Source organism: Bison bison, unplaced genomic scaffold (genome assembly GCF_000754665.1).
Source record: "Bison bison bison isolate TAMUID 2011002044 unplaced genomic scaffold, Bison_UMD1.0 scf7180017864530, whole genome shotgun sequence".
NCBI lineage: Eukaryota > Metazoa > Chordata > Mammalia > Artiodactyla > Bovidae > Bison > Bison bison.
Window position 1 is genome coordinate 2,594,765 of NW_011495080.1, and position 22,159 is coordinate 2,616,923.

Sequence of the window (22,159 nt, forward strand, 5' to 3'; positions counted from 1 at the left end):
CCTCAGGAACACACTCTTTCTGAGCTTGCTTTTGTGGTCATTGCAAAAGAAAGTAAGAATTATACTTTCTTCACTGCTTTTGTAATTAACTATGTAATTCCTAAAAGAAAAAAAAAGGGAAAAAAAGGACGGGGGGGCGGGGGCGGGTGGCGGGGATCCAACCTCCAGAATGAAAAGACAGCAACCCTTGCTCACCTTGTTTGGTGTGCCCGAAGCAGTGGGGGATGAGAACACATTGCCTTTCTCCCACATGCTCTTGATGTTGCGGACACCTTCGGCAGGAACAGGAAGGTCCGAAGCTGCTGGCTTTGTAGGTTTTGCAGCTTTTGTTCCCTGAAGTATGTGAATTATTTTTAGGATTGGTGCTGATAAGTTTGTTCTCATAAAACTATAGTAAGCCTGTCTGCCTCAACGTTATCACTCAACAAATTCATTGGGTAAACACCTTCACCAAAAGTGACTCATAATTTCCATACATTTTGATAACATCTCTATTTCCGAATAAACCATTATATCTACTTCAGAGGATCTTTTCAAATTGAAATATGCTTTTCATTAGCATCTCCCCCCGCCACTTATTGTTATAGTGATATGCTACTTCATTTCTTCAACAGACACTTCTTGAGTGCCTGCTGTGTGCCAGGCACTGTGTTAGGCTCTGGGGACATGGTGGCACTCAAGAGTCTGCTCTGTAAGCCCCACTGGACTGACATTAGTAGGACAGATGGTAACTAGTTATTCAGTATTATTTCACCTTGCAATAAGTACTATGAAAGATGAGTGTGGAGCTGAAAGCATGCCAAGAGACCACAGAACAGGACAGTGGTACTTAGTTTAGGGGGCTTCCCAGGTGGCTCAAGTGGTAAAGAATCCACCTGCGCTGCAGGAGATGCAGGAAACATGGGTTTGATCCCAGGGTTGGTCAGATCCCCTGGAGGAGGGCACAGCAACACACTCCTGTATTCTTGCCAGAAAAATCCCATGAACAGGGGAGTCTGGCAGGCTACAGTCCAAAGGGTTGGAAAGAGTCAGACAAGACTGTGCAACTGAGCACGCACTTAGTTGCTGCTGCTAAGTTGCTTCAGTCGTGTCCGACTCTGTGCGACCCCAGAGACGGCAGCCCACCAGACTCCCCTGTCCCTGGGATTCTCCAGGCAAGAACACTGGAGTGGGTTGCCATTTCCTTCTCCAATGCATGAAAGTGAAAAGTGAAGTCGCTCAGTTGTGTCCGACTCTAGCAACCCCATGGACTGCAGCCCACCAGGCTCCTCCGTCCACGGGATTTTCCAGGCAAAAGTACTGGAGTGGGGCGCCATTGCCTTCTCCGACACACTTAGTTAAGGGGGGCAAAAGTAGGCCACTTTGCGGACGAGACATTTAAACCCAGATCTAATGGAAGACTTCAAAGAGGTTGGTGAAGGAAAGCACAAACACCGTTTCATGCAGAGCTAACAGTATATGCCAAGAAACAAAGATAGGGATATGCCAAAACATCGAGAAAGACTGAGAGACCACTGCATGGAGAATATACGGGAAGGAGGAATGAACGGGTGTAAAAAAGAAAGATGTGCACCCAAGATACTTTTCCAGCAGTAGTGATGCACACACCATAAATCATGCAGTTTCTCTCCTGGTCCTGCTTTGGGGCCTGTGGCATGTGTCACCAAGGTGGGCAGCCAGGGTGAGTGGCCCCACTGCTGGACTACGTAAAGGCTGAAGCCATAGTCTTGGCTTCATTAACCCTGTTAGAGTTATGACCAATTCAACCACAGAAAAAAACTATTTGCAATTTGTCTTATTTGTCTTATATTTTAGTGGCCATTTAATCTTCTGAAAATCTCCTCGTGAATGTTAGGACTTGATTATTCACTTGGTAAACCATCCAGAACGCTTTCTTATTCCCTCTCATCATTACAAACTATTTTATAGGCATCTCCACTCTGCAGTACAAAGGGCAGGATCTAATCAAATTGAACTGATCCAGTTACATCATAGCAGACAACTGAAACGAAAGTCTACACAAAGGAGGAAAAAAAATCAGTATTGCATCCTGATCAATGGCACCCTACCCTCTTAGTGCTTTGGTACTTGGAAATATACATTATTTCCAAATTGAGTAGAACTCCTAGGTCAACTGGCAGTGGGGAAAGAAAGCTGGATTAGACAGAGGCATAAAACTATGATCCTTCAAATATAAAACAATCAATTTGAAATTGACTATTAAATTCCAGCTGGCTATCATCTTTATATTAATTTATACTACTAATTTATTTGATAATAAAAGTTCTTATAGACAAACAAGGACTAATCATGGTTGTAAAGGACCTGTTTAAACTATATATGGGAACACCTTTTATAAGGAATTAAGAATATTGAAGATATACTTGTGAACATATAAATAATACAGTTAAGTAACAAATTCATTAAAAAAAATTACACCTTCATTAAAAAACACTCAGGTGGAAAGTAGTAAATAATTTATTTAAAACTTTTCTATAATTTATCTTTACTATTGCTTTCTCTATAACTAGTTCAAAATAATAAAGCATCATTAACATTCTAACACTACTGGACTTGATTATTGTCCTAAGTGTTTCTCTGATTGTTTATACAGAGTTGATTTCTGTTTGACCATAACACTGAGGCTACAGTCTGTGGGTTCGCATAGAGTCAGACACGACAGAGTGACTAACACTTTCACTTCAGTTTCCTAACATCGAGGACGTCTCTCACCTCAATTGCACTGGTGTATTGCTCCAGTCTGCTGTCAATCTTGGAGACTACTGCTGCTTGATGAGTTGATTTGACACCACTGTTAAGTAAATAAACACACACAGACATGCATAAAAATATGAGAGAATTTTCCCATTACATTGAATGGTTGATGATTCTCAATTCAACAATCAACCATATTTACCTTTTCTGCACAGACTTATTCAAAAATTCTGCTCGCTCTTCTATCTAGGAATAGGAAAAAAAAATAAAACCAGTTAATATTTTCAGCTTATAAAGAGAGTTTCTCAGTCCATACTATTATATTTCCTGAACCTGGGGAATAAAAGCACCAAAGAGTGTCAAAGAGTAAGAGGGTGCTGTGCACAGCACCTCTGCTAGGGAGGAAAATGACACATTAGGTATTTGATAATGAGGTTTGTGATACTGGGAGATGAAGGTAGGATTGGCAGAAGACAGAGAAATATGAAGTTCTGGAAACAAAGACTAGACAGAATGGAATAAAAATGCCTCTGAAAAAACATAAATCAACAGCAAAACAATCACATTTCAAGACTAACTTTTTTTGCTTTTGCTTTCTGACATACTTTAAATTTTTTTCATTTTTTATTGAGGTATAAATGATGTAACATTAGTTTTAGGTATACAGCATAATGATTTGATATTTGTATATATAAGAATGATAACCAGGAACTGTGATCTGTTCACTTACTGCTTAGTCTGGTTTCCTAATTTTGATAGCTATTACTGAACTTAATTTGCCCTGAATGTAGAAGACCGATGTGGGGCTGAGTGAAACTGGGGCACAGCTCACCAGGAATGGCTGAGGCTTCTCATGAAAACCCTAGTAGTCCAAGTGGGAAATAAGGAAATAAGCCCAGAGAAACTCCTATGAGTATACTGATGGATAGTTTGCCAAGTTGATTCAGTCGTGTCCGACTCTGTGCGACCCCATGGACTGCAGCCTACCAGGCTTCTCCGTCCATGGGATTCTCCAGGCAAGAACACTAGAGTGGGTTGCCATTTCCTTCTCCAATGCATGAAAGTGGAAAGTGAAAGTGAACTCGCTCAGTCGTGTCTGACTCTTAGTGACCCCATGGACTGCAGCCTACCAGGCTCCTGCATCCATGGGATTTTCCGGGCAACAGTACTGGAGTGGGGTGCCATTGCCTTCTCCGACGGATAGTTTAGTATTTTTTAATACATATTTTTTAAAGCTAGAAATTTTTGCTACAACTAAAGCTGCTAAATCAAGCATTGTATTTTACTAAAACTGCATCACTCAAATCCAAATGTTCTTCATAAGCCAGCAAATATTTATTGACTCCTTATGATACCTAACTCCAGGCTAGAAATAGCCTTTGCCATGCATCCTCTGTCATCAGCAAATAGTAACACCTTTGCATATGACTGCATGTGCAAAGCACATAGGTCCATTTTCTGTCCTGTTCAGGAATCTACTGGATTTTAGTTACCGTAGAATCGTGCATATCAACAACCTCAAATAAGCAGATGATATGACTCTAATGGCAGAAAGCAAACAGGAACTAAAGAGCCTCTTGATGAGGTTGAAAGAGGAGAGTGAAAAAACTGGCTTAAAACTCAACGTTCAAAAAACTAAGATCATGGCATCTGGTCCCATTACTTCATGGCAAATAGATGGGGAAAATGTAGAAACAGTGACAGATTTTATTTTCTTGGGCTCCAAAATCACTGTGGATGGTGAACTACAGCCATGAAATAAAAAGATGCTTGCTCCTTAAAAGGAAAGCTATGACAAACCTATACAGTATATTAAAAAGTGAAGACATCACTTTGCTCACAAAGGTCCATATAGTCAAAGCTATGATGTTGAAGCTGAAACTCCGATACTTTGGCCATCTGATGCGAAGAGCTGACTCATCTGAAAATACCCTGATGCTGGGAAAGATTGAGGGCAGGAGGAGAAGGGGACGACAGAGGATGAGATGGTTGGATGGCATCACCAACTCAATGGACATGAGTTTGGGTGAACTCCAGGAGTTGGTGATGGACAGGGAGGCCTGGCGTGCTGTGGTTCAAGGGGTCGCAAAGAGTCAGACACGACTGAGCAACTGAACTGAACTGAACTGATGGTTTTTCTGGTAATTATGTAGAGATGTGAGCATTGGCCAATAGAGAAAGCTGAGTACCAAAGAATTCATGCTTTCAAATTGTGGTGCTGGAGAAGACTCTTGAGAGTCCTTTGGACAGCCAGGAGGTCAAACCACTCAATCCTAAAGGAAATCAACCCTGAATATTCATTGGAAGGACTGCTGAAGCTGAAGCTCCAATACTTCGTTTACTTGATGCAAAGAGCTGACTCACTGGAAAAGACCTTGATGGTGGGAAAGATTGAGGGCAGGAGGAGAAGAGGCGACAGAGGATGTGATGGTTGGATAGTATCACCAATTCAATGGACACGAGTTTGAGCAAACTCCGGGAGACACTAAAGGACAGGGAAGCCTGGCGTGCTGCAGTCCACAGGGTCACAAAGAATTGGACACGACTTAGCAACTGAACAACAACAACAAGAATACTGCAGCAGCTGACCTTCGCCTACAATCTTCGAAATGTCAATGGCTTTTTCTAGACTGTTGGCCTAGGACTCAGAGATTATTAATAAATAACCTTAAGCTTTTTGGAAAACATGCTTCACTCCTAATATCAGTTGAACAATACTTTTATAGATGTTAGTGAGGGCACTTCATCCTTTCCAATGATTTCTTACAAAGATAAAATCTAACTCATTAATATTAAACTTTATGCAAAAATGTGCTATCGGTATCCCCGAGTTTATGAGGTGTAAAGGGTTTAAAACCCTTATTTTTCTGATTTTAACATGAACTTAGAAGTGTATTTTTGGAGGAAAAGTTCCCAGCTAAATTTTTTCTGAATGAGATAAAATACATTAGAACCACATAATGTACTGGCACTTGTAATATTATTCACTCATCTATCCATCCAACCTTTATCCCTGACAACCTGTCTGTCAAACAACCAACAAACCAATAAATTATATGTGAGCACCGCTTACTCCTTGGAAGGAAAGTTATGACCAACCTAGATAGCATATGAAAAAGCAGAGACATTACTTTGCCAACAAAGGTCCATCTAGTCAAGGCTATGGTTTTTCCTGTGGTCATGTGTGGATGTGAGAGTTGGACTGTGAAGAAAGCTGAGCACCGAAGAATTGATGCTGTTGAACTGTGGTGTTGGAGAAGACTCTTGAGAGTCCCTTGGACTGCAAGGAGATCCAACCAGTCCATTCTGAAGAAGATCAGCCCTGGGTGTTCTTTGGAAGGAATGATGCTAAAGCTGAAACTCCAGTACTTTGGCCACCTTATGCGAAGAGTTGACTCATCACCAGGAAAAGACCCTGATGCTGGGAGGGACTGGGGGCAGGAGGAGAAGGGGACGACAGAGGATGAGATGGCTGGATGGCATCACAGACTCGATGGACGTGAGTTTGAGTGAACTCCGGGAGATGGTGATGGACAGGGAGGCCTGGCGTGCTGCGGTTCATGGGGTCGCAAAGAGTCAGACATGACTGAGCGACTGAACTGAACTGAACTAAACCTATTATATAAAATTAAACACCAATGGTGTATAAGATAGGGCTCCAATTCTGTACGGAGTCAGTAGGGGAGACTAGCAGAACACATAAATGAAAATTTTAAAATTCAGTGGTAGATAAACAGCAAAGTCCTACTGTAGTACAGGGAACTACATCCCGTCTCCTGGGACAAACCATAATGGAAAAGAATATTAAAAAAGAATGTATATATGTGTAAAACTGAGTCACTGTGTTATACAGAAGAGACTGGCACAACATTGCAAATCAACTGTACTTCAAAAAAATAAAAATTTAGAAATTATTAAAAACCTAAACAGTAGGTGAAGGTGAAGTCGCTCAGTCGTGTCCGACTCTCTGCGACCCTGTGGACAGTAGCCTACCAGGCTTCTCCGTCCATGGGATTCTCAAGGCAAGAATACTGCAGTGGTTTACCATTTCCTTCTCCAGGGGATCTTCCCAACCCAGGGATCGAACCCGGGTCTCCCGCACTGGAGGCAGACGCTTTAACCTAGTAGGTACCATATTAAAGATTAAAAAATGGGAGAGTTGGAGAAAGCTTTTCAGATGTTCTAGTATTTGAGCTGATTTTTATAGTTTATAGTTTACACGGCTTTATAAATGAGTTCATGAAAGTGAGGGTGGGGAGTGTGTGCGTTGGAGGGTAAAGGACATTTGTAGTAGAGCAGACACACATACAAAGATTTGGGGAACCAAGAAGCAAGCAGAGCAGTGGGACTGAAGAATGGAGAACCGCTAGCATCTTTGTAGCACCTCTAGCATCGTTCTGACCTGGGGATCATCTTGTTAATGTTGGCAGTCACATTTATTCACATTATGGCTCTTAGACTCTAACGTCTCCTTCTGTATCTACAGTATTCAATACAGCTTGATCTCATCATCACATTTTGTCAGGACTTATTGATGCATTTTTGCTGGCAAATGTCTGCACTTAGTGACTCTGGGTAATGTAACAATTTCTACTAAATTTGTAAATTACTTGTTCTGTGTAAGGAGTTTAAAGAGAGAAACTGGTTCTTCTATAAACCAAGAGGTGGCACTGTGGTCCTAATAAAACGGGAAAATCACACACATTTCAGCAAACTGGTGCTCTTCTTAACTCCACACTCCTTCCACCACGAGTATATGAAAATAATAATAATAAAAACAAAATTATAAATTTAATTTACTTAAAACTTATTCTTTGTATGTCTTAGGTAAGAAAGCTCATTCACTGCCAGCATAATTTAACTATGAGAAACCAGGTTCTGAGCTTCTCAGACGAGGAACGTAAGCCATGAGAAACCAACAAAATACACCAGTGGATAATATCGTGTGGTCAGATATCAAATGTTTCTCCTCCCGCTGGCATTCGACAATGTTAGCTTGTGACCATTTATAAAAGCTGCAGGGCCAAAAGTGTCAACAGTTGCAGGAATTTCAATTGTAGGACATGAAATGAAATTATAAAACAAGAGCCACAGCAGGTTCTTCAAGGCACATACTATGGAGAAAAACACTAGATTGCCTACTCTTGAAAGCACGTTTCTGTTACACAGAAATTGAAAGTTTCTTTTTTATATGTCAATTTTGATGGCTCACACATGCCTCTCTACTAGAACACTGTTGTTCAGTTGCTCAGTCGTGTCTGACTGCGACTGCAACTTGCCAGGCTTTCCTGTCCTTCTCTACCAGAATAAGTAGATAAATGGCTTTGTGGGAACTCTGGAGTCTGGTTGATGGAAACACTAGAGAAGCTAAGTTGGGAACCTTGGTAGAGAGATGTTTGAAGAAAGAGGATGGGTTGCAGTTTCTTTTGAAAAACAAAGTAGAAATTATAAGTCTCGATAACTACAACTTTTCTCACGTTCCCACACACAGTTCAAGGAAAGCTTAGGTCAGGTGGCAATTGAAGGAAGGTTGAAAGAGAGAGGACACTCTTTTTTTTGATTTTCGATGAGCCAGGAAGAAATGGACCCAGACAGAGGGGGACTGAGTGGCTGTGCAGAGATGGTCTAAAGTGAGCAGGGTTTGCATCTTTCTGCTTTTACTCTTTCAGCTGCTGCTGCTGCTGCTAAGTCACTTCAGTCATGTTCAACTCTGTGCGACCCCATAGATGGCAGCCCACCAGGCACCCCCATCCCTGGGATTCTCCAGGCAAGAACATTGGAGTGGGTTGCCATTTCCTTCTCCAATGCATGAAAGTGAAAAGTGAAAGTGAAGTTGCTCAGTCATGTGCGACTTTTAGAGACCCCATGAACTGCAGCCTTCCAGGCTCCTCCGTCCATGGGATTTTCCAGGCAAGAGTACTGGAGTGGGGTGCCATTGCCTTCTCCGTTCTCCTTCAGCAGGGGTATGCAAATAGAGTTTTGCCTGTGTTCTCCACCCACCCATAAACTAAGAACATTTTACATTGTTAAATGGTTTGGAAAAGGTCAAAAGAATATTTTGTAACATAGGAAGACTTTATGAAATTCAAATTTCAGATCCATAAATGAAGCTCACTTACTCCACACAGCCTCTCTCTCCTCCTTCTGCTCCACTCAGAGACCTCACTGAGCTGGTAGTCTGCACTTGGTTACCCTTGTAATTCTTGAGTTTTCCTGAGGTGGTCAACGATATGAGTGCCCTGTGGACAGTGACCCTGCTTTGTGCTTCCCTCCTTCATAGTTCATTGCACATATTAGATTTGTTATAAATATCAAATAAGAAAACTCCTCCTGAAGCAGCCCTTGAGATGAGGTTGAAGTATAAGGAGCTTATTTGGGAGGGGTTAGAACCATGGCAACCCACTCCAGTGTTCTTGCCTGGAGAATCCCAGGGACAGAGGAGCCTAATGGGCTGCCGTCTATGGGGTCGCACAGAGTCGGACACGACTGAAGCGACTTAGCAGCAGCAGCAGCAGCAGAACCATGGTAAACTGGGACCCAGACCATCCTAAAGACTAAAGGAAATGTTCTAGGAATAAAACATACTGGTTTCCATGTGAAACAGGTAATAAGTGTAAGTGTAAATAACTGACTTTTGATCAAAATGTACACACACTGATAGACATACACACACACACACACATTAACCAGCTGCAGCCTGGCTATGATTCTATACTGCCTTTACCTGTTGTCAGGGCTTTGTAACCTAGCTAGGATGACAGAAAATAAAAACGGCTCAAAGTTCCAATCTCTAAAGTTTCATTCGTCCATGTATTTATTCAATAAGCACGTACTCCCTACATCAGTGAGTATCTTCACTGTGCCAGGGACTCAAAACATGCTAACTGTATAAGCAAAAATACATATTTGAGTCTACGCTCTTGTCCCTCCATCTCAACCAGCCCATCATCGCCCTGAGTCAGCTCCTTCCTGCTCATTCTCTCAGCAGCGCTTCTGTCTTCCTTTATTAGGAGCTATGCCCACTGAAGGGAGTAGTCAGACCAAACTCATCCTGGCAAGGGAGCCTATCCGAGTCACATTTCATCTCCTTTGCTGATAACAGCTTTGAAATTTGACCTGTGCCATCCCCAGCTGTCCTGCTCTTAATAATGACAAAGAAAAATAATGAAATTAGCATGAAAAAGCAGCTTAAACCTTTAAAATATATTTGCCTATTTTATAGTTTCAATGTTTCTGCTTTTAATTGCTCAAAGTAATAAGGCACACAGAGAGTGTGGGTCAGTGAAATCCAGAGGTAATCACCAGAGGTCATTTTAATCAAAGATCTAATAATCAAAAGACACAAAGTACTCCACTTGATTTCTCTCCTATCTCTATCTTGAAAATGAAAAAAAGCTATGAAATTGCTGACGGAGCAAAAAGATAAATGGAACAAAAGCTTTGAATAATCAATAACTAAATCAGGGGCTGAAATCATGTTTCTATCATAGTTTAGTAAACACAAGAAGGTTTTCTGGGGGAAAATACCTTGAGAGATGAACCTTTAGGAGTGAAACATTTGAAGGGCTTCTTGTCCTCTGATAAACCATCTTCCGGCATCTTCTGGCGTTTCTCAGCAGCTTCTGCCCTTCGCCTTTCAATCTCTTCCTTTAGCCTCCTCTTCTCTTCCTAAGAAAGAGCAAATAATAAGGACGTTAATATCAGCTTCAAGCCCAAAGGAAAGAGTGCTGTAGGGGAATGGTCATAGTCCTAGAAGAAAAAGATCCGGGTTCTAGAAAAGATGCTAGCCCTTCCTCAAGGGTGGCACCAGAGGTTAAGCCTGAGCGCTTGAGTCCAGCTGCTGATGTGCACTCTGGCACTGCCCCTTCCAAACTGTGTGACCTTGGCCATGTTACTTATCTACCCCATGCCTCAGTTTCCTCATTTGTAAAATGGGGATAATAATAGTATCCACCGACTAGGGATTTAACACAGGCTAAATGAGAACGCTCAGGTAGAATGCTTAGACTCATGCTCAGCAGGACAATCATCACAGTCATCACCTCGTCAAGTCATCAAACACTGGCCTTTCATTTTGTGTACATAAAATAAGTTATCACTTCTACCTACTTCCTAGGAGAGATGTGAAGACAAATGAGATCATCCATATGCCAAGGCACACAGTACTATATTTACTAAATTGTACAAGAGATGGTTTCTTGCTTGTCCCTTCCTTAGCTGAGTAGATCATTTCTAGATAGCTTGACAAATCTGAAATGGTGTAGATACTGTCCCCTAGTGGTGAAACCACGGATGTTTACAATCCCTCTCATCAACCCCTCGGTGCCTTCATTCCTGGCCTAGAACACTCTGTCTTCTCATCAGGCTGCACATCCTCTAGGAACAGTTTTCTGACAGATTTATGTAGTCTTTGTAGTTTTCAAACTGGATGTTCTCAAGCAGGAACTGGATGTTCATGTGTCAGAGGATGCTGCAGAAAGATCCTGTGTATTGTGGACTGAATATTTGTGCCCCCACCCTCCCCCACCAAATCCTTGTGTTAAAATCCTAACCCCCAGAGTGATGGCATTAGGAGGTGGGGGTTTGGGGGCCATGAGAATGGAACCTAAAAGAGGCTCTAGGGAGCTCTCTCACGCCTTCTGCCCTGTGAGGACACAGCGAGAAGACTGCTATCTGTGAACGGTTGCACCAGACACAGAGTTTGCTGGCATTTCGATCTTGGACTTCATAGCCTCAGAACTGTGAGACAAACATCTGTATGTCTTATCAGCCACCCAGTCTGCGGCAATTTGTTATAGCGGCCGCCACTAAGACACTGTGCTTGGTGGGAGGTTAGACCAAATCATCTCTGAGGTCCAATTCAGGTCTCAGAGGCCATGTTTCTCCTCTGCTTTCATTGATACTTTGCTCCTCTAAAGAACAGCAATAACAATAACAGGAATGAACACTATGACTTCCTGAGTGTCTATTATGTACCAGGCACCCTGAATATCATGATTTAATCACCTCCACAATCCTGAAAGTAGATATTTCACAGATAAGGAAAAGAGGTCTCACGGTCTAGTGACTCTCCCAAGGTCCCAGCTTGCCAGTGGCAGAGGGTCTGATTCTAAAACAAACATTCCAATTACCTTCTAACCAAAGGTCGCAGGCTTAAGAAGAGCTGGAGTTGACCGAGACCTTGGAGTAATGTATCCAAACTTTCCGCACAGTTTGGGGAATGTTTGTATAGGATCCATGTCAGAAAGTCATCTAAAGTCTTGTTGCATATTCTAAATGATGGGAGATCACAGTCTCTGGAGATTTGTGTGGAAAGCTCTAGGCGGAGTTGGAGAAGCTGGGTCGCAGCAGCAAATCTATCACTTATTATTAGTCAAGTGACTTCACACAAGTCAGTCAAACTACTTGATTCCCATTTCTTTGTCCATAAAATGAGGATAAATAATGTACCTCAGGATACAAGGAAAAAATGCTCTTTGTAAACTACTGCAATGCTACAGTAGTTGGTTAAGCACTTTTTCAATTTTCAAAATTTGCCTTCTTGTAACTTTATCTGTCATTTTCAGTTCTGCTTAAGATGGAACAAATTCATCTGCTCATAATCACTGGGCTCCTGCTACACGCCTGGCGCTGTGCTGGGTCCTGGGTGTACAGCAATGAACAAAGCAGGTACTGTCCCTGCCTGTGAAAATCTAGTTACTTACTCTTCCACTTAACACACCCCCAAAACGATTTTTGGGAAAATCTTCTCTATGAAACCTCTTCAAATATCAAAAAACAACTACCATGTGACTCTTGGTTCTTGTAACTGATCTGCAGACTTTTTCATCTTTCTCTGCTCTCACAGTCTTTACTGAGGGACATTTACAGGTTCATGCGTTAAGACAACGAAAAGTGGGACCTCGGGAAAATTACAAAACCTCTCGGTGCCTTAGTTTCCTGATCTGTAAAATGGGGATGAGAAGACTATCTATATCAGAGAGATCTTAGGAGAACTGCATTAATTAATGTGTATAAAAGTTTTAGAACCACACCTAGCACACAGCAAGCTGCTGCTGTTGTTCAGTCGCTAAGTCGACTCAGACTCTTTGTGATCCTAAGGACTGCAGCACACCAGGCTACCCAGTACTTCACTGTTGCCAGGAGTTTGCTCAGATTCATGCATTTGTAAGAATTCACGTTCAAAAGGGCAGCAGCAGTTCACCAGGGAAGAAACTATTTTCCAGGGTCAGAATGTTCACAGAGACGCGTACTCGTGAGCTTGGGTAAGTGAAGGCTCGAGACCACCGCGCTCCGCCCCACCTTACCTCCTCTCTCACTTTTCGCTCTGCTTCCTCCTGCTTCTTCCGCTGCTCCTCCTCCTCTAGGACTTTCCTTCGCTCCTCCCTCTTCTTCTTCAGCTCCTCCAGTTCCAAGGCCGCCTCCTGCTGCTTCTGCTTGAGCTTCTCGAACTCCTCACTCTCCGTCTCCCCACGGCGGCGGCGCAGCTCCTCCAGCCGTTTGCCGGCTTCCACCTGGGAAGTGCCTTCAGCCTCCTTGGCCTCGCTGACCCTCCCTCCAGCGCGGCTGCAAAGGAGTGGGACACTCGTCTGCCTTGCAGCCTACCCTCACCGCCCCTGGAAGCGGGGAGGTCGGTCTGCAGGCCTTGCATCCCACACGGAAATCTCCATTGCCCTCACTGGACAGCGGACCCTCACGGCTAAGTTGGGGTCCATCTGGAATTCCCAGGTCTGAATCCGAATCCCCTCTCTGCCACTTACCCTGGGTTCCCTAGGTAGTACAATGGAAGCAAACAGGCACTGTTGGTGCGGCTGTAAATTGGTACAACCACTACGGAAAACAGTATGGAGATTCCTCAAAAAATTAAAAGTAGAACTGCCATATGATGCAGGAATTCCACTTCTGGATATTTATCCAAAGAAAATGAAAACACTAACTCAAAAAGATACACGTAACGCCCATAGTCATGTGGCATCATTTACAATAGCCAAGACATGGGAACAGCCTAAGTGCCCATTGGTGGATGAACGTATTACAAAAATGTAAAAGTACATAACAGTGGAATATTATTGAGCCACAAAAATGGAGGAAATCTTATATAAATACTCATTAGCAGGTAGTGAGGGCATTCTTAACTATATCTAAACATAGGTGGCCCATTTCTGACACTTTTGTAACAGATGAATTACCATGGTCTAGTATCATTTATTCCATGCAGAGAATAGCACTGGTGTTTCCAGTTATGAAGCAAGAGGAGGAACGGAAAAGGAGTCCAAGATTACATAGTTACCGATACTGGTTTTTTGCATGCATCTCATGCTTTTAAAATAGTGAGATTGTTCTGAATAAACTATGTCCTTTAGTACTATGCTTTTCAAGCTGCATTTTGTAAAGTCTATTTAGTGGACTTTAATTAGCATTTAGAAGAACCAAGGAGAAAACATCAGACGGTATTGCATGGAACAAGGGAAACGACCTTTTCTTGACATTCCTGTTTCAGTTATAAATACATATGTAGATGTGTACCGCGATATGATGTAAAATTTATATCTTACTAGGAGTTGAGGTTAAAAAGTTAAAAAATATCATTTTAGGTTCTTGATAGCTAAAGGTCAACTCTTATTTTTAACTCAGTCAAGGTTGCTGCTGCTGCTAAGTCGCTTCAGTTGTGTCCGACTCTGTGCGACCCCATAGACGGCAGCCCACCAGGCTCCCCCGTCCCTGAGATTCTCCAGGCAAGAACACTGGAGTGGGTTGCCATTTCCTTCTCCAATGCATGAAAGTGAAAAGTGAAAGTGAAGTTGCTCAGTAGTGTCCGACTCTTAGCGACCCCATGGTTAGGGGACCCCTTAAGACTTGATATTGCTCTTTCAAAGTCTTAAATGTCCATAGGCCTGTGACTCCAGAGAGGAACCCTCTCCTTTCAGTTAAAGTCTCTCCATCTTCAGAGAGTTGGTTCTTCCTGTTCTTAGTGTTTTGTTTGGTAGGACTGCTAATACATAGAAACTTTTCTGGACTCCACTAGGTGTCGCTCAATCTTCATTTTGGACATTCAGATGCCCATCATTAGGGACTTGTTAAATCAGTCATGACCCATCCACCCAGTAAAAACACTCTAACATTAATTGTAGGCTTATACTCACTGGTGCAGAAAGCTAGCAAAAAGATACACTGTTATGCTCAGTGAAAGAATCACTTTAAAACAGAGATTTATAATTATACACATATATACATCTATGTGTGTTTTGAATGTATACACATAAAGAGTATCTGGGGAAAATGTTACTGGTGGTTTCCTTAGGTGATGGGTGCTTAACTTGCTCCTGAATTGAGATTTTCATGTCATACTTTAGAGAAAACATCTAGCTATAAGAAAATGGGTCTGTCAAAGGGAAAAGTAATTAAATCAACAAAAGGAGCTATGCTCAAAACAGGAACAAGAATTTTGACCGCATCACATCTGCTCAGATGTGCTGGGATGGCCTGAGCATTAGGGTACCACTAATATGGAAATTTCTTCCAGAAGGTTCTCTTTCTGTGGCTTTGCTAGGTGAAAGTCGAGATGAATATAGACCTTTCACTATGAACACAGCTAGTTTTCAGTTAGACTAATAGGTACTAAGCTAATCCAAATAGAGGCTCTCACTCCTCCCCAGCTCCCCTCACTGTATAACTATTTGGAGCAAAGTGAGGTGTCTCTGCTTCTACAGGGATCAATTTCTAATTGAAACTACAACTAACGTACGTTGGCAGCTAAATTAAAAACTAATAATACGGTAGCAGTTTGTTTCGTTTTCTTCTGTCAAAACATAGCAAAATTAAAGCAAGAGTCCCAATTATGATTCTCAGTCCTCTGTCTGTTGCCGTCTCTTGTGACTTGTCTTTTCGAGTTACCCAGTTTTCTGGATTTCCAAACAATGGGCATGTTAATTGTCAATTTGAGTTTTGACTAAAACTGGTTGAGAAGCTTGCTAATTATTAACCAAACTTCTTTCTACTGACAGATTTATAAAGTTATTTCTCTTAATAAAATTGTACTTGCACCTACAGCACGTATTTTAAACTATCAAGTAATTCTTATTGCTGTTCAGTCGCTAAGGTGTGTCTGACAATCGTAACCCCATGGACTGCAGCACGCCAGGCTCCCCATCCTTCACCATCTCCGGGAGTTTGCTCAGACACATGTCCATTGAATTGATGATGCCATCCAACCATCTCATCCTCAGTCACCCCCTTCTTCTCTTGCCCTTAATCTTTCCCAGGATCAGGGTCTTATCTAAGTAATTAAACAATAATATTTTTAGGTAATATTCTTTGAACACTTTTCATGAACTTGACACTGTTCTAGGGCTCTAACACATTAAAGGACTGGCACTTCAGCAAGCTCTGCACTCAGCTTACCAGCCTGAATCAGCTTGATTTCTAGACTTTCTATGAATTCCTAATAAACGTAATTTTTACATTTACGTTCTTGCCAATCCCAAGTAACATCTAATAGGTTCTTCCCTTCTCATTCCTTCACACTTTATTTAGGCTTTGTATACACATCTTTTCTTCCATGTACTTTCAGCTCTCTTTTGTAAAACTGTGACTAGATTTTTGCTCAAATTTTTGTGTAGAAAAATTGTGCGCATAACAACTATATTTACCTAACACTTTAGCATCTTAAAGCGGCTAGAAATGTCTGTCCCTCATAGTTCTGCTTGCTTCTGAGTGTTACCCATGCTTTGGTGTAAGAAGCAGTCTGACTTCTATACAATACCTGCTTGGAACTTTCTTATTTGAAGTGTTGCCAAAAAAAACAGGGTCTACAGGCAAGGCAGCTGCCAAAGAACAACCCTCTGGGAATCCACATTACAGGGACCCCACTCTTTTCCAGAATGTTTGGCACAGCAGCTGGTGACATAACAGAGACTGCAATTTGGCACCAGCAGTTGGACCTAGTGTGTGTAGGAATGGGGCACAGAGAGTCAGGTAGTCAGGTGTCCATGGCAGGCTTCTGTAACTTGAGTTCTACAAAGCTGGGCTGGGGTGGGGGGAATCTCCATATTCAACCTAGAAGTGAGGATTTGCCTGCATATACTTGATCCCTGGGTCAGGAAGATTCCCTGGAGGAGGGCATGGCAACCCACTCCAATATTCTTGCCTGGAGAATTCCATGGACAGGGGAGCCTGGTGGGCTACAGTCCATGGGGTTGTGAAGAGTCGGACAGGACTAAAGCGACTTAGCATGCATGCACTTGTCTATCTGTCCTAAACTTAATCGCCCAGATGTATTCAATGTGATAGGAGAGGGGATGAAAAAGGGGAATCTGAAGCTCTGCAAGAGGGTTTTCCAAACTGGAGCATTAGTTGCTCACCCTCTTCCTCCCTCTTAGAGATTCTCCAAGGCAAAATAACATCAAAGGCTCTCTAAGTCCTGTGGTAAAGAGACGTAACTTATTTAGTTTAACTCTGATGCCGGGAGGGATTGGGGGCAGGAGGAGAAGGGGATGACAGAGGATGAGATGGCTGGATGGCATCACCGACTCGATGGACGTGAGTCTGAGTGAACTCCGGGAGATGGTGATGGACAGGGAGGCCTGGCATGCTGCGATTCATGGGGTCGCAAAGAGTCGGACACGACTGAGCGACTGAACTGAACTGAAATGACTGAATGTTTCCGAAGTATCTGGCCACAGGGCAATCTTCCTTTTCTGCAACAATTAATTTACAACGTTTAGAAAATACATCCTTGAAAATGGTATTGAGAAATTTCTTTTATGAAGTCTGCTGGACCCTACAGAGAATGAATCAATGACATGAACTCCGGTGATAATGTTTTCTAATAAGCTGATCTTACGTGAATGTATTAGGTCAGTGAACAAAAACATAGATACCAAGCAGGGTTGATCTGCCTTGTCAAATAATGGGAAAAGCAGATCAAACCTTGTCTGAGAAGGGCTTGCTGTTCTGTTAGTGACTGATAGCCTGATCTGCTGACGGAGTATCTCTAAGACAATGGCCAGTGACCTCACAACACAAGTATGTTGCCTGTTAGCACGTTTCTGTCTGGAGTCACAGGGTAGGGAGACTGACTTTTTTTTTTCACACATGAGCACAGTCACTGTTAACTTCTTACCTGAAAGTATTCTCGGCGTGTTTAAGTTTGTGGGTCATGAATTCTCCATTCTGAGACTTCACTTCTGTAAATCCCTTCTTTGCATCCAAGAACCTCTTAACGTCTTTGCTTTCTTTGTCCTTTTTAGTCTTCTCATCTTTGAGCTAACCAATGGTACATATCAGGAAGGAACATAACGATAAAAATCTTATTAGGTTTCGGTTGGTATCACCAAATAAAACCCAACATTGTTAGGAAGCCAGAAAACTGAGAAGTTAAACAAACCACTGGAGAATGATGTGGTAGACCTGGAATCAGAGGAAATTCTTGGAGCATGAGCTATGGTCCTCCAGCTTCTGAGCAAAGACCCTGACCACAATTTTAGGAGGTCAGGATCATCCCTTATTTCACTGAGGTTTTATTTTCAAAAGTGACGGAGGTGTTACCATTTGGAAACCATTATGTTATAGAAACTCCACATGAGAGGGGTTGTTTTCAGTTCCCACCGGGAAGAGCAATTATTAGTGTGGCCTTGATGGGAGAATGGCCAAGTTACTTGGACAGGTTTCTTCTTGGATGAAGGGTGCTTCTTTGAGAAGGACTTGAATGTGTTGAGGAGGAAATAAGAAACCTACTGAGTTAGCCAGATCTGTCAAGTCAGTCTTGGCTGATGTCAGAGGAAGACCACCCTAGTATTTTAATCAAATGAATAACTAGAGTCTTCAGGATAGAAGACATAATAACCCTACCTTTAGAGGGATGACACAGAGACCTGCGGGGCCGTGTCTGTAGTCATCTAAAGCATTAAAGATAGAACGCAAAGGAAAAATTCCAGGGCTGACCTTGACTTCCATTGAAGGTGATAATTTAGTCTCTGAAAGTGGCTTTGCGATTGTTGTGGGAGACAGAGGAAGGTGGTACATGGAGAGCAGGTATTAGCTTTAATTTTTTGTGTGCACATGTAGGCTTTGTGTTACAAGTTCCTCACAGTGAGACAGATTGTTTCAAAGTATACTGAATTTGCATAGCTTTTTGGGGGGAGGTAAAGGAGTTCAAATTACCTTTATCATCTCACCCATTCTTAAAAAATGAGTGTGAGAACAGCTGAGGTTCATTACTGCTCATTTGAAGACAAACAGTGACAAAGCACTAACATTCTAAAGAGACCAAAGGAGGAGGGTTTGGGTGTAAGAACTCAGGGCTCCAGGGGCTGCCAAGAACGGTCCCACCCCTTACCTGATCACTCACCTCTTTGCAGTTGTTATGCTTCCAATGCCTAACCCCCACCAAAGTGCATGTTTTACTAAGAAAAGGGTTTTTTTTTTTGCTTTTTACTGATGGGTCTTCAGTAGTCCTTTGCCTGATTGCTTTTGCTGAGTATTATTTGATTAAATTACTATCGATGGACTATTCACTACCATGGTGCCCTAGCTAGTTATGACTTTTAATTTTTCTCCAAGTGGCATATATCTAGGACATCCCTTGGACTTGCCGAAGAGGAAGGCTGTTATTTTGCTATTCTTTCTGAGTGCTTTGTCTGAAAGTCAGGAAATCTGAGTTTTAGTTTTAGTGTTGTCAACAATCTAACTGTTACTTTAAGTCACCTGACATCTCTGGAATGCTGGCTCCGTGTGCATGAAAAGAGAGGGTTGGGCTAGATGATCCCTTCCTAATCCTTCATCCTGTGCCTTCCTTCTTGGCTCCAGATTTGTGCTGAGAGGCTCAGAGAAGAGAAGGAAGCTCCTGGTCTGTCCCGCAGCTTTAATTCGACTGTCCTTGCTTGGTGGTAAATCAGTGTTTATTGGACAGGCAGGAGCAAGCAAGGTCTCTTTTCATTCTGACCTACCATTGTTGGGAATAGCCCGAGAAACTATGGATGGGAGTTTATATCCTGGTTAAGAAGTATCTGGGGATACACATTTAAGGGTGAGGGGGGGTCCCCTTGCAGTGAACCCATGAAAGAAACTGTGAGTCACACCTTACAGTTTGTGGAGCACTATACAAAGAGAAACTCATTTCTCTTATTTTGGAGTCAGAGATATTCAAATGCATTATCTAATTTACTGACCAAAAATGTGTGTAAAATAGATTTATAAAACCATACATGTCTAACAGAAGAAACATCCCTTTTTTTCAAGTTCTTCCTGTACTGGCAAAGTTGTGGTGCTTATATTCTCTTTGGAAGACTTAAAAAAATTCCCAAAGAAATAATGATAATTTAATGCTGACTGCAAATTATTTTTTCTTTCTGGGAAATGAATAAATAAATTCCGTAACACTTTAAGGAGCACAGTGGGTTGGCTTCTATAGCAGATTCAGCCTAAGCTAATGGGATATTCTGAGCCCACTGGGAAAAGCATTAGAGCCTCTAGATCAAAATGTTACCAAGAAGAGAATCTGTGCTGATGGATTAACACAGGGCCATGTATCCTGAGTAGGAAATGGCAATCTGCTCCAGCATTCTTACCTGGGAAATCCCATGGATAGAGGACCCTGGTAGGCTAGTCTGTGCATGCTAAGTTGCTTCAGTCATGTCTGACCCTGTTGCAGTAGCCCGCCAGGCTCCTCTGTCCATGGGGTTATCCCGGGCAAGAATACTGGAGTGGGCTGCCATGTTCTACTCCAGGGGATCTTCCTGACCCATGGATTGAACCCACGTCTCTTGCATTTCCTGCATCGACAGGCACGCTGTTTACCACTAGTGCCACCTGGGAAGCCGGGGCTACAATCCACAGGGTCACAAAGGGTTGGACACAACTGGGTATAGCACAGCCAAAAAAAAAAAAAAAAAAGTGATCAGTGGGGTAACACATGGGTGTATGTGTGTAGGGGTAGGAATTCCAGTGACATACTCTTGTGCCAGAGAGACACTCAAAAAGTTGTGAACAAGTCTAAAGGGACTGAGACACCAGTTTCTCTGTTGTACTGCTTTGTATCATTTGATTCCAGAAGAATGATAAGAACGGGTGCAAGTTACACTTTTTCAGACTAAGTTGAACATACTTTTGTTAGATTCAGAAGCCTCACTTCCTGTTCCAGGCCCAATGTCTATCACATGAATGGCCCTGTCCATGGACAACATGGACTTCCCTGGGGAGCTGAGGCTCTACCCAGACCCACAGAGGCAGAGTCTGTGTTTCATAAGATCCCAGGTGACCAGCATGTACCCTGATGTTTAGTGAGAGGCTCTGGCCTACGTGATATGAATATTAGTTTCATTATTATATGAACAGCTCTGCTGGAAGCTGTTTTCCTATTAGAGGCCAGAACAAAAAACAAGCTCTGGGGTGAAGAATTAAAAGGAGGCATTTTACAGGGAGGCATTTTATATTCAATATCCTATGATAAACCATAATGGAAAAGAATGTAGATAAAAAAAGAATATATGTATATGTATAAAGGGCTTCCCAGGTGGCTTAGTGGGTAAAGAATCTGCCTGCCAATGCATGAGACACAAGAGATGTGGGTTTGATGCCTGGGTTGGGAAGATTAACCTGGAGTAGGAAATGGCAACCCATTCCAGTATGCTTGCCTGGCAAATCCCATGGACAGAGGAGCATGGTGTGCTACAGTCCATGGGGGCGCAGAGAGTCGGACACAACTGAGCATGAACTCATGCACACACACAATATATGTATAACTGAATCACTTGCTGTACAGCATAAATACAACACTGTACTTCAACAAAAACTTTTTAAAAATTAAAAGAAGGCATTTTATAGTTGGGGAAAAGAAAAAGTTAAATTACGTTTCAGGGTTACTGGTCATCTGTGATTCACTGCCACAAACAGTTAAACTGCAGTGGGAGAAAGAAGGTTTTGTGTAAGGCATTGGAGTAACTTCTGGAAATGTAGCTCACCTGATGTTTGTGTTTCCTTTTCTTGCTAACTCCATGAAAGGAAAGACTTTTGTTGAGAGTAGAGAACAAAAAGCGGGATGGGGGTAGAAGGAGGGCATTTAAAATGGCCACATCACATAAACTATGATTTAAAGTTATCTAAGTGGAGTAGCTACACAAACAGGTGGAGAGGGGAAAACCTAGTTATTCAACTAGTAATTTATATATGCAATGTTAAAACAGGAATGGAAGTTTTTGTTTTTGTTTTTCCCCAAAGCTTGGGTTAAGGAGCTAATCTGTTCTTGTGGCAAAAAGAGGCCAAGTTTTGGGACACTGGAATGTGCTGGAGGGCAGACTGAGAAAGGGGCAGGACTAAAATCAAACCACGGCCATTGTTGAACTGGGGGCCTTATCTGAAAAGAAGCTAAAGGTTGATGGGATGGCTGCTGGTGAGCTCCCTGTAGTTCACAGACACAAAACGTGGACACAGAATGCCTTGGTCATTA

At 42.3% G+C, this 22,159-nt stretch overlaps 1 protein-coding gene across 1 annotated transcript in view; it reads right to left on the reverse strand.

The window, feature by feature from the left end:
• Positions 1 to 22,159, reverse strand: part of CALD1 (caldesmon 1) — a 206,954-nt gene that overhangs the window by 11,742 nt on the left and 173,053 nt on the right. Inside the window, 6 exon segments of the mRNA XM_010831642.1 lie at positions 196 to 333; positions 2,734 to 2,812; positions 2,918 to 2,961; positions 10,243 to 10,383; positions 13,023 to 13,281; positions 17,837 to 17,979. Coding sequence (XP_010829944.1) covers positions 196 to 333; positions 2,734 to 2,812; positions 2,918 to 2,961; positions 10,243 to 10,383; positions 13,023 to 13,281; positions 17,837 to 17,979 — 804 coding nt within the window.